This window comes from Thunnus thynnus, chromosome 15 (genome assembly GCF_963924715.1).
Source record: "Thunnus thynnus chromosome 15, fThuThy2.1, whole genome shotgun sequence".
Taxonomy (NCBI): domain Eukaryota; kingdom Metazoa; phylum Chordata; class Actinopteri; order Scombriformes; family Scombridae; genus Thunnus; species Thunnus thynnus.
In genome coordinates, this window is record NC_089531.1 from 12,278,163 (window position 1) to 12,291,492 (window position 13,330).

The 13,330-nt window shown below is 40.9% G+C and overlaps 1 protein-coding gene across 6 annotated transcripts in view; it reads right to left on the reverse strand.

Moving 5' to 3' along the window:
- LOC137198715 (RNA-binding motif, single-stranded-interacting protein 3) overlaps positions 1–13,330 on the reverse strand; it is a 297,503-nt gene that overhangs the window by 136,627 nt on the left and 147,546 nt on the right. For all 6 annotated transcript variants that reach the window (XM_067612609.1, XM_067612611.1, XM_067612610.1 and 3 more), the window contains one exon: positions 3,922–3,980. In XM_067612609.1, the coding sequence (XP_067468710.1) occupies positions 3,922–3,980 (59 nt within the window). The remainder of the gene's footprint in view (positions 1–3,921; positions 3,981–13,330) is intronic.

Here is a 13,330-nt window from a genome sequence, read left to right on the forward strand (position 1 = left end):
CGCTGCCTTTTAAGAGGCCCTTGTGGGCATGGATGGCAAATGAGCGGTTTTGGGATCTCGCAATCTATTCCTTTTCTCTCTCCCTTCTGCCATCCTCAATCCCCCAATACGCCTCTGATGCAAACCCCAAATCTCTGCTGTATTTCTACAGTAAATGTGAAAGTGCAGAGACAGATATATAGATAGAGTGTGAGAGCAAGAGAGAAAAACAGAGACAAAGGAGGGAAGGAGTAGCAGAGTGAGAGTGTGGAGGAGCATGAGAGCCAGAGAGTCAGATGAAGAGCTGAATGCCTCCTCTTACCCACAGCGCTTGACAGCCCTAAAGCCCTTTCACAACTTCCTGTTCCCATTTCTCTCTGAACTGGTTTAGCATGTGTGTGTATTTATCTGCATGCACAGTTTGTATGCATCTGTTATGTACCCTTGCAAGAGTACGAATGTGTGTGTTTTTTGCCTGGGAGCTTGTATGTGTGTGTCATAGAGTAAGGTAGGGAGCGAGGGAGTGAGTCAGCGCTGGGAAGATAGAGAGGCTCATTGAAAGGCCTGCGTGGTGCGGTGGTGGAGGAGAGCAGCCAGAACAGGCAGACAGGCAGGCACACATGCTGTGATGTTGGGAAGAGGATTGATAGATCTGTTGCATGGTCACTGCTGCTGCAAGAGCCTAACACACCTCAGGCAGATGGATGGGGAGTGCGTGCGGGGGGACGATTAGTCTTTGTGTGTGTGTGTGTGTGTGTGTGTGTGTGTGAGTGTGCCCTTTGTGTTTGAGTGCGTGGGAGAAGTCTATTACATAGTCTTGGTGTGTAGTTTTACTTCAAACAGGGCTTTACAGCACTTATACACACTCGTATTCCGAGGGCAAATATATAGATAGATGTATGCTTGTAGGGAAACAATGTGTGTTCATGTATGTGCGTGGGCACCACACCTTTGTCGGTTTGTTTACGCAGGAAATTCATTTCCCTAACACCTGACCTGTAAGCGCAGAAAGCGTCATTGCTGTTTTTCTGCTTTTCCACAACACACAGGTTCCACTCCCACGCTCACTATTTCACCTCACATATCACCAGCTATCCATCTTCCCATCATCTCTCACGTACTCACTTTTAATTAATCTCATAGGTGCTTTATAGGTATTAAAAACAAAACACTTCTGCCATAGCAAGGTACATTTGATAATTTAAAGAATAGTGAAATTCAACATCTAGTATATTAACACATAGTGTAGATGCATGTAAAGGTGGCTATATACTGATTCAGGTTGTAGTTGCAAGTAAACGAGCTGCAGTTGCATTTATCATATAAAACTAACCATTTTTGTGCAGCTTTTGCTGTCTGTTGCATGTTGAAATATAGTCATCAAAATATCACTGGAGCAAGACTTACTGTGTACATGGTCTAGAGATGTCTAAAAAACTTCAACAAAATATAGCCCAGTTCTAATAGTCAGCTGCTTCAACAATAGACTTCAACTTTGGAAAAAAAAGAAAAAAAAAACCCATCAATCCATAAGCCTGTGTGTGATTACATTTTAATTAATTTCCATGGAATCCACATGGTTAGTCTAAAATTATAGGTTGTGGCAATTTCATGTGTTTTAGATTTTGAAAAAAAAAAGAAAAAGTAATTCATCTGATTACAATGCTGCAAATCATGGATTCAAATTTTGCAGATTCATAATCATAAGCTATCAAACTCAAGGTTTATGAGATGCCAAAACACTGCACAGTGGTTTATAATAATATGAGAAAGGAAAGTTAATTTTTTAATCTGCCTTATTTGTAGAATTGATCATACTGCACCGATACAAAATATAATAAAATTACACAATATTAAAATGTGTGAATATGTTTTAGAAAGAATCTTATGATATATAAAGTCAAACAAATTCAAAAACTGTTTTGTAGTTATGAAATGAAGGGAAGGAGAAAAAAAAAAAAGGCAGAGTAGAGAAGTTAGTGAGTGAGTACGAGATATGCTATCCTCTTTGTTTTCCACTGGCTGATTGTCGATCTTTCCCTCTCGCTAACTCACTCTCAGAGATGACTGGTCCTGATCTCTTCTCTCACATTGTTTTGGCAGTGCGCTCACTGAGCTGAACTAAACACAAATAACACAAGGGGGGGAAGAGAGGAGACGGAGACGGAGAGGAGAAGGAGGAGAGGGGATGCTCGGTGTGTGACGATGGCACAGTGGTGATAAGCCGCCGTTCTGACATTTAAACAAGTGTCGGGGTCAGCGGGTCAGATGACTGGAAACAGCGCATGACTAGATCAGGGCGATGTGCCGCTTTTGCTTTGTTACCGTGAGCTGAGACGAACGCCAGTCCATCAGGCTTCGATACACCTGCTTGGCTCGTTTATGCTTTGATACCCGCTCACCTTTCACGAGACACTGACATATTATGTATGGGTGGGAAAAAAAAGCGGAACTGTTGCCGAAGAAATTATGTTTTTGTGAAGTTTCTCTTCTCCTCAATTTGTCTTTCAAACACTAAAGAACTGTAATTTTCTGTTCAAGGTTACTCAGCTCTTTCACTCACACTCCTTCGCTCTGCACATCTCACCTCTGGCCACCCCTCTCTCTCTCGCTGGGTGCAGAGCAGGACCATCCTTTCCACTCATAAAATACGTCTGCTTATATTTGCTTTTTGGCATCTCAGCAGTGCTGCATTCCAGGAGGGTGACTTATGGGAAACATGGTCTCCCACACAACACGGTGCCAAGCAGAGCAGATTTTTTTTTTTGCACTGTGCATAACTCAGGTCAGCTGGACACGGTGAGGGATAACCTGTGATCAAGCTCGATCACAGAAATTGAAAGAATTTCACTTTTTCCTCTTTTTTTTCCCCCAGTCTCAATCCACCTCACCTCCCTCAACTCTGTCTTTCTCCTCTTTAATCCACCCTGTGCTATGTCCTGTGACCTATAGATAGATCCTTCCTACTAACATGCATCCAGTCTTGTCTTTAATAGCCTGCAGGACTCACAAAAAAATAGACTGTCAAGATAATCAGCCTTCTTTTCTATCCTCTAAAAGGCAGAGGTTCTTTTCCTCAACATTTTGACCCAGAGCATGCCTTGCAGGATAAACTCAGGTGTGGAGCAGGGTTAAGAAGGCAGCTTCACCTTGAAAGGCCACACTTCAGAGCCCGGGAAACCACAAAAAGCAATTAAAAGTATTGATGGAACTTCAATAGCTCTTAAACAGTGCTGCCAGACACCTCGGGGCAAGTAGCACACTAATCTTTTTTTTCCTCATCTCTCTATCGCTCTCGTCTCTCCCTCACTCTCCTTCTTTGACTCTTTTTTTTTTTTTTTTTCACTCCAGACTAAGCTGGTCTTGATTACCAACTAAATGCACACAAAAGAAAAACAAAGTGAAATGTATTTACAGCCATGTGAAGCAGGTGGCTGAAGCAAAGTGAAAAGCCAGAGAACGCGAGTGTGACAATGATAGTAATTAAAGTTTATCTAATCCCAGTTAGCTTGTTAGCTCTCTAATTGGTCCAGTACACGTGTATGTTCAAGCATGTGTGCTCCAGAAACAATTTCAAATGAGCCGCTAATGTTATTGCTGCATGTGCGCACCATTTACTGTGCAGACACTAATGGACCTTTTACAGAAACACACTTTCCAAAGGATTGTCTTTCATATGAGAAAACAGGAAATCGAAGAGGAGATAGGGAGGGACTGAGACAGCGACTGCTTGCCTGCTTAACCTCAAAGCAGGGCAGCGCCATCCAAGAGCAGGTTGTTTACCCGAAGCCTTCCTGCAACTGATTTACGGTGCAAGGCTTCCTCGGCTGATGTCTAAATTTACGCGGGGGCTTGGATTGCTGTTCCTGTGACAAGACACAGTCTAAAGAGTGATAGCTGGCACGCTAAAACAGGGTGGATGTACAAGACAGACAAACTTACCTTTGCACTGGTTGGTGTTCTTATCCAGAATGGCCTTGGTTGACACTATTTTTCCATACCTGTAAAGACAGAGAAACAGGAGATGTAGCGTTTCTGATTCAGAATAACCTAAAGGACCTTTCACTTGTGGGGCAGTTCACTACAATTGCCATCCCATGGTTAAAGTAGATGTCTTATTTTCCATACTCTCTGCCATTTAGTTGCAACTAGCAATTTGCAAAGTAGCACAAATGTCAAAAGCCACTGGAAAGAGAAATCACTTGAGGTTAATAACATTATGTGTATGGCTGACTTCAAATGAATGTGCAGCCCTCTGACATTTGAGCGAGTCACTGAACATTTTTAAAAGGTCTAAAAGCACACAAGCACATTGAACCGTTTTAGAAGATAAGTTGTTATATTAGTACAAAGTGCAACATTGAAATTCTGATGAATAACTTTCACATCTGAAAACTACATCATTAACAAAATAGTCTTTCACCAGTGAGATAACCCAATAACAATACTAAATTATTTTATTTTGGAATAATCAGGTTGAACATCTTTTGAAACAGTGTGGCAAAATTTAATCTTTTCACTATTCATTTGCAAACTGAAAAAGTGAACACATTATGAATGTTTCCTGTAATTTTGGCAATTTCTATACATAAAGCAAAGCAAGAATTTGTGATACAACCTATTCATATCAAGTGTAACTTGTGTAAAATGCAATATTTAGCTCTACGAAACCCAGTACAAAAAAAAAAAGAAATTGACAAGAGATGAAAACTACAAAAAGTCACCAGTGTGACTCCCTCAAAACTGAAAGGTACGACATGAATTTATTCCACAGTTGTGTATGCACAGTGGGTTGCTAAGAATTTTTCGGAATTGAAAGACTGACCTCACTGACTGACTGACAGTGAGTTATTCTATCTGCTTGTCTCAGCTAAAACTGCAACAAGCTGCATTGTGTGGAGGGTGAAAAGCGTCTTAGCACTGTAAGTACAGTATGTTTGTGCCAATCTGCATGTGTGGATATACTGTGTGTAGCTCTATGTGCGTGAGCATGTGTGCAACTGTGCGTGTGCAGCTTTGCTTGTACGATTACACTTGTGTATATGAATTCCCTGTGTGTTGAATGCACATCACCGTGAGTGAGCAGAGGAAAGACAGCTACACTCTGTATGTTTGGCGCGCACACACACACACAAACACACCCACACACACACACACACACACACACACATTCTGTAGGGAAGAAGCAGTGGTGCATCCCGGCCCATATTTCACCAGCAGGGGATAATTGTGCCATTTCTCAACGAGTGGCGGAGACTCTATTTACTGCATGCTGCGGTGGGGTGGGTGGTGGATATGAACTGATGAGCTCCAAGAGGAAAACTACCAGCTCACTCACACACACACACACACACACAAATACAGATACCGCATGAGTACACACACACATACTCACACACATACAAATATGCACACAGAGAGGCAACACTCACCAATCAGAGGATTGTCTCTCCTCAGCAGATAAACAGGCCATTTTAGCTATAGGGAACCATAATCCACTGCAACAGAACAGGACTAACGTGCAATGTTTGATCACACTGAGACACACTCAAGCAAAAGTACACAAGATGAACATGGAACGGTGATTGTTCATTTGATTAGAGAACATGCAGAGCTGGGTTTACAACTGCAGTATTTCAGTGTTTATCGAGATGCAAACTGAAGAGAAAAAGGTATATGTGATTTTAAATCAAGACAGAGATATTTATTGTCATTTGATTCATTTTCTCAAAATGTTAGTTGAGAAACCTTTCATAGATAACAAAAAACAAACCCTCAAATACTGTGATGTTAAAAGAAATACTGTTGGTGCTTTATGAACCAAAACACCTCATATAAGATCAGAAAATTATATCACTTAACTATAATGCAGCCTTGAATCCTGTAAAATATGAAATTTAAGATTTTATTTAAGATCCCAAACAGTATGATACTGAATCTCATATCACACTATTGATATTGTGTTGATTTTCCAAGGTCTACATGCAAGCCATTGAACTGAAGCAGTCACTGAAGGTGATTGTGCATGTGTGCGTTTGTTCCTTTATTCCTTTATTTTCACGCAGGTGTATGCCCTGCTTCAGTAAAAAATTTGTATGCTTTCAGACTGGGAAACAGTTAAAAAGCTCAGTACTTTTGGCACAAATTGGGGAAAAGTTCTCATTAAAACTTTGTTTGGACTCTGGGGAAACAGGAGACAGTAGCTTTCGAATGCCAACTCATCACTGCTTGCCTCATTAAATGTTAAAGATGGCTCATCAATGCATCCTATCCGCGGTCCAAATACACACCACAAAGACACTGCAGCGAGATGAAAAGGCGAGGTGGAAGGAGCCAGCTTCGTGCCCATAATGGAGACATATTGGAGACGGATGGAGAATGTGATCAGCATGTTCATGTATGTGGCGTGAGTGTGTGTGTGTGTCTGTGTGTGTGTGTGTGTGTGTGTGTGTGTGTGGCTGTGTGGACGACCCTGCTGGCGGCTCCTTCGCCTCTCTGCCAGGCAGGCCTGGGGAGGCTTTGATGTGACAGAGGCAGTCCCTGTGAAGCGCAGGTTTAACACTGTGATGCTGTGGCCGGGATGCAGAGCCTGTCTCCACTAATCCTATTTCAATCACTCTCGCAGCCTCTTATCTCTGACTCCGCTGGCCCTCGGCCCTCCCCCCTCCTCACAAATCTTCTCCTCTCTCCTGCTCTCTCTCTCTCTCTCTTTCTCTCTCTTAATGTCTCTCTACCATCCTCTCCATTTCCCCTTCCCGTACTGTATCCTTCATTTCTCTCCTTTTGTCTCTCTCTTTTTCTCCTCTTTCCCCCTCCTAATAGGAATCTCATGGCAATCATTCTGATGCAATATCGGATCAACCCTGAGAAAAGAAGACGCCAGAAATGAAACCGCCTATAAAAAATAGAGGCTTTATGAGCTATTTTAAGCTGACGAAAATGTACAAATTGTGTTGGATGTAAAACATGTCATTCGTTTGACAGCTGTCTGAGCACTGAAATGCGATAAAATTGAAGCTGAGCTGAGGGCAGTTTTTAAGAGGGCAGCAGCATGCACAGTGCAGTGACATCCCAGCGCTGCATTACTTTCTTTCCTCGCTCTCTTGCTGGATGAAACGATCCAGGCGTATTCCATTTCCGTCATCGGAGCTGGGAAAGTGAAGTGGCTCTTTGCTGTACGTGGGCAGAGGGAGAGCTGGCCAGAACCACAACACGTCACTGTGGTGTTGCTGGTACACAGAAAAGGCCAGTGCTGGAACGGATGGACGGACCACCCAAGTGCTGTACTCAGATCTCACCCTCAGCCTTTAGACACACTCTACAAAAGGTCTGTGAGTGTGTGTGTGTGTGTGTGTGTGAGTCATTACACAACAGGATGTGTGTAATGCTTTAGACAGTAGGTAGATGAAACCTGAATCGGGATCTAAGACCACTTACTGCCATCTGTACTCTCTAAAGGTCTTTGTATAAATGTCTGATGAATGTGTGTGCACATGTACCTACATATGACTGTCCATCTGTGGCTGCAGATGCAGACCTGAATGTAGCGGATATCTACCATTTGAGAAAACTGATTCCTTCTTCTTTGATGAAGTGACTGCATAAATTAAAGCTAGTGTTGCAGCTAAAGCATCTCAAGACCTTTGCTCACAAACTCTGACCTTTCACCAGACGTTTGGATGCCTGACAGTCTCCAAGCCATCTTATAGAAAATATTTAAACATTTATATAACAGGAGAAAAGATGTGAAGAAAATGAATAACATGAGGAACAGGCTCGACTTTCCTACGATCCAAGGAGGCCTATTCAGCACCTTTAAAGCACCTGTGCAGGGGGATAGGGCAGGTGCGTCAAGGCACACTTTAGAGAGCAAATCAACTTCAATTTATCACCTCCTGTAGGTCTTTATGCAAAATAATTAGCGGAATGTATCTGAAAAAGAAAAGGTGCAGCCATGTAGGAGCAGCTGCAGCAGACACCCATCATCCAGATTTACTATTCACTCTGTGCAGTAAATATTTCCCAGAGGGGTTTCATAAGCTGAAGAAATACACAATTTTAAAAAAAAAAAAGTGTAACGGTGCACAGAGCAGCATTCAAATTATTATTTTGACCAATTAGTTCAGATCGTGACAACCTTTATACCAGTTTATCATCAACAGTGATAATAAGTTTGCGGGATGAGCCAATCTCTAGTAAAGTCCAGTTGTTCCAGACATCAGTGGTATAAAAAAATGCTTGTGCAAACACAGTCTGTCGGCCAATTTTAGTCAGAGAAACAGCTGCAAGATGATTGTGACATCACAGGAAATAGCCTGTTATCTTGTTTTTAGATTTGAACTAATATTTGCCAGCCAGTAGAGTGAATTATCTTTTTTATTGTTCTTCTCCAGAATAATTTGTTTACATCAATAATCAGCAAAAAAAAAAACCCAAAACAAACAAAAAAAACAAAACCCTTTTTCACATATTTTACATATGGTGAAAATTCCACATATTCTAGTACCACTGGAGATAAACTAAAAATTTACACGATGTGTTTCATTTTGTTAAGTCTTTGATGCGAATGCAAGAGACAGGTGTCACTGTGGCAGACACATAGAGAGGACAGAGCAGAAAGAAAAACGAGGGAAAAGAAACATGACTTCTTTATACTTTTATATCAAAGATAAAAAAGAAGAAACAGGATGCAAGAAGGAGCCAAATATAAAGAGGATGACAGATAAAAATGGAAAATCTCAGGCAAACAGCACACACACACACACACACACACACTCTGGTATTCATGCAGAAGAGTGAGTGAAAAAAAAAAATAAAGATAAAAAATAAAGAGAGAAAGTGCATTTGTGTGCATATGTACTATATATAAATGAGTGTGTGCATGCGTGACTTGTCACTGAGAATCAGTAGGGATCATCTTGCTGTGTAAAAGCAGTGTGTGGCAGCTGCCCTTGACTGTCGTCCCCTGTCTTACAGCGGCTAACGTGTCCCACAGCTCGCACATTTACGTGGCTCAGACAGAGGTTAGGCCTCCTGTCCACTGGGCATCTTTTTGGATGGAAATATTAAACAGATGCTTTTGTGAAATGTTGTTGCTGCTGCAGTTGCTATGCGACTACTGAAAATCTGTGGGGATCTTGCAACCTTAACCATCAATGTATTTTTTTTTATTTCTAATGCTTTGCAGTCTGAGTGTGAATGACACGGTGAACTGACAACAATGTCAGGGACATACAACTGTTATATTTCAGATTTTCCCGTATCCCACCGATGTTAGTGATTGCATTTCACTCAAACTGTCTACAAACAACTTTTCAGATTCAGATCTCTTTTCGTTGGCATATGTTCTGATCCAGAATTTGAAATGTATTTGCTTTTGGGTAGTTAAAACTGAAAGTTGTCTTTTATGATCAGAAGCCAGCTGTTTGATCCACTGTTTATACTGTAAAAAACTTGCACTTAGAAGAGAGATTCTCAGAGGATAAAGTGTGATGACAGTTGGAAATGGGAAGGACAAAGTGAAGAGAGAGTCGTGCAGGATAAGACACAACGCTTTCATAACTGAGAAAGATGAAGGACATTTTTTTTAAGGAATGAGTAAAAGAAGAAGAAGGCTGATGAAAGTAAAGGTTTGTGTACAAAGAGGAGGACAGCTGGACATAAAGAGAGAAATAAACAGAGGACAAAAACTATCCTGATGGACACCTGGCAGGGAGCAGAGCAGCTGCTCAATCCACCACCACTGAGTTTATATCAGTGACTTCTTCTCCTGACCTCTGAGCTGACAGTTTGGTGGGTTATGGTCTTTATCTATATCCCACAATGGAGACTATGATTTATTTTAGCAAAGTGACAACAAACATTACTTTCAACCCTCTGCTCTGTTGTCTCAAGCACAAAAATAGTTTGTTTGATCAAAACTATAGGTTGTCTAGGTTGGTTATTCAAATTAATTGATATACTTATGTCATACTTTACACTAAAGATGTACTGTAAATGGTACTATTCCAATATACTAATGGGAAATGGTGTCTAAATTAAGCTAAATATAAGCATTACAGTATAAATATAAAAACACTGTGTTGGCAAGGATGGGCAGCAATAAATCAAAACCTTTCAACAAATTGGATAATTCCCTTTTGGCATTAGTACTCTATCTTTTCCTTGGCAGAATTTCATCAGGTTTTTTTAAGGTGCTGGGATTCCCTCGTGTTTTGTTGGCGAATTTACTCTGGCAACTGGCAAATGTTTACTTTCGAACCTTTAATGGCTCTATATGTGGGAAGGATGTTGGAACGGAAAGGTAATCCAGCCATAAGTGGTTGTTCTTTCTTTTCTTAACTCTTCTTAACTACTAACAAATGTCACATTCTTTGGACAAAAAACAAAATTGGCAATGCCGCAGAACATCTAGGAAGTTTGGGTATCATAATATAGAGTATAATAATAGAAAAACAACACAATCAACATGCAGCTTGAAGTTTATTCTTTCCCTACAGATTTGAGAAACCACAGTGTCTTGGCCAGTGTGTCATCACATCTGTCTGTTGAAGTTGGCCATGGTCAAACTTTCTGTGGTCATTAGCTGTCATCAACTTTTTGGATTTCAAATTTTTCCTCATTTCCCTAGTGATGTGATTCCTTTTTATGACCATTCATTTCACCTGGCAAGTGTGAAATGGATGACAAGTTGATTAGAACCATTCAAAGATTCCTAGGAAAAGATTATAGCTGCAAGCTGCAATAGAGCGGCTAGACACCAGTGAGGCAATTTATAAAAGAAAAGAAGGTGATTTAAAAGTTTTAGCATGTGTTAAGAATTCATTGTAAGAGTTAAATTTAAAACTATTCATCCTCGCATTAAGGGGTTTTCAATGAATTAAAGTTTTAAATTTCAGACTGTTATAGAGTTTCCATGAGTTTAATTGTTCCCAGAATTTAGTCTGTGTCACTTTGGATGAGACTGGACCAATCTGTGTAGTCTGTTCCATTTGTATTACTTTGAAGGCTCATTTATATCTCGCTTTGCACATTCCTCATGCATAATCAATTACCTGCTCATTGTCATTATGAAATCCATATAACACTCAAAATTTTTGCCAAAATGATACATTTCAAGTTAAATGGAATTAATTCATTAAACTTCCTTCACCAGATCTTCTGCCTGCAAAATTAAGGAAGCGGTTTTTAGTGAGTCATCAAGCCAAATGTGAGTATGGGTCAGAATAACACAAGTGAATGCCAACGCTCAAACTCTGGTATTCGGCAAAAAGTTGCAAAAGCAGCAGGAGAGCACTGTTCGAGACCACCAACCGGACATCCATAACATCACGTAACTGGAGATTTTTAGCATCACATCGTGCATTTAAACCAGAGATTTTTAGCGTCATGTCAGGCATTTAAACAGGAGATTTTTTGGCATCACATCGTGCATTTAAACCGGAGATTTTTAGCGTCATGTCGGGCATTTAAACCGGAGATTATTTCTCCGACTGACAGTCTCTCGTCTTATCTCTTGCTTGTGTGTTTATCGGAATGTACAGATTTGTTTGGCTGAGTAGCATCACGTGAGATGATTTGCAATGCATGCAATTGGTCTGTGAGTTTCCTGGGTTGCTGAACCAGTGCAGAACCAGTGCTGGACCAGTGCCGTAATGGCTAGAAAAGCTGCACCGGTTAAAATAGAAATGCTCCATCAAAATTGAATAATCCATAATAATTTATCGGTTATAATGAGTATAATGAGCTTGCACTTGACCCTGCACTTCTTTGGGTGCTCAGCAATACACCCGCCAAGTGTGAAGTAGATCAGATCAACGGTTCTCGAGATATGCGAAGGACATACAGACAGACAGACAGAGAGTCCTTGCTTTATAGTTAGATGGATACATGCTGTAAAACACGACCAATCACACAACATTGTTGAGCATAGTAAAGCCTGAACACACTGCAGAAACGTCTTGTTTAATTCAAGATGTACTATAATCCGTACAACAACTGGAGCATAAAAACAATAAGTTACAGTTTTATGGAGGATTGTGTTCCTGACTGTTTCCTGGCTGGGAGCAGTGACTTCCTGGAGTTGTAGCTGGTTGACTGGCAACCTCACAGGGATGACATGATTCCAGGATTTGTTTTATGTTTGGAAAGAGCCAGGGTAGGTATTTCCCTTTGTTTCCAGTCTAACCAGCTGCTGACTATAGCTGCTGTAGCTTCATATTTAACAAATATGGGATTCATATTGATCTTCTTATTTAAATCTCTTTTCTCTTCTATGGTCACCTTCAGAGAATCTAAGTGGGTGCTCTGTCCTGGAGAAAATGTGGATTTCTGTGCCCTTTTTGCATGACCCTGTCACCCCTCTCCTGCATAGACTCTAACCAGTAGACTAAGGATATCCATGGGTAGTGAATTTTTTACAGGATGCACACATAAAAAAACAACAAAAAACTGAACTGAAACTGTGAAGCAGGGTAATATGTTTGTTACAGTGACACAAAGCCCGAAGAAAGCTTCAAACTGAGAAAGTGAACCACGTACTGGTAGAGTGTGTGTTTATTGAAAGTGTGCATCAAGAAAAAACAAGAAAACGACAATAACCAGCAGCAGGAATCATTAGCCTGTTGTTCTGAGTGTAGCTAGTTACCATCTCTCTCCTTCTCATGCACACACCCTAGTCTTCGTCAGAGCCAGCCTTGCAGAATAGCCCCTGTTTGTTTGGAAGTGTCCAAGCTGTCAAACCCACATGCTATGCACTGCTGTCTGACACGCACAAATGAACACATCTCATCGGTGCTGGTGCTGCTTCTGTTTTCTAGATACTATTTCAGATGAAAGGGAAAGTCAGTAGAAGGAAATGTAGAGAAATGAGAAGAGAGGATGGAGGAAGGGATGGAGGGATAAAGCCGGAAAGTCCAGAGATCTCAGGTTTTGTCCCTCACGTCAATCAGTCTTTTTGTACCAGAGAGTCTGCTGCTGCTTCTGTTAGAGCTTAAAAATTGTCCTCCGCTGTATACGGCTGGAGTCAGATAAAATGCAAAACACAGTTGGGGGGGGGCCACAGAAGACTGTTGCACAGACCAGCATGTTACAACAGCAACTGGATCAGTTGCTATGGTTATTGGTATGCTATTAGTTCCTGGAGGCAAACTGAGGTGAAATACAGCTAAGTACACAGAAGACTGTGTGTATTTAAGCCTAAACTAAAACTTAATAAGAATGTGATAAACTAAAGATGCTTTAAAAAATATATTGTTAGAGCCTTCACTGTTAACAGAGTCAACTTCAGTGCAAAAGTAAGAGGGAGGCTCTTTCCAGGCACTAAATAGGCGAACTGTCTACGTGTCATGTA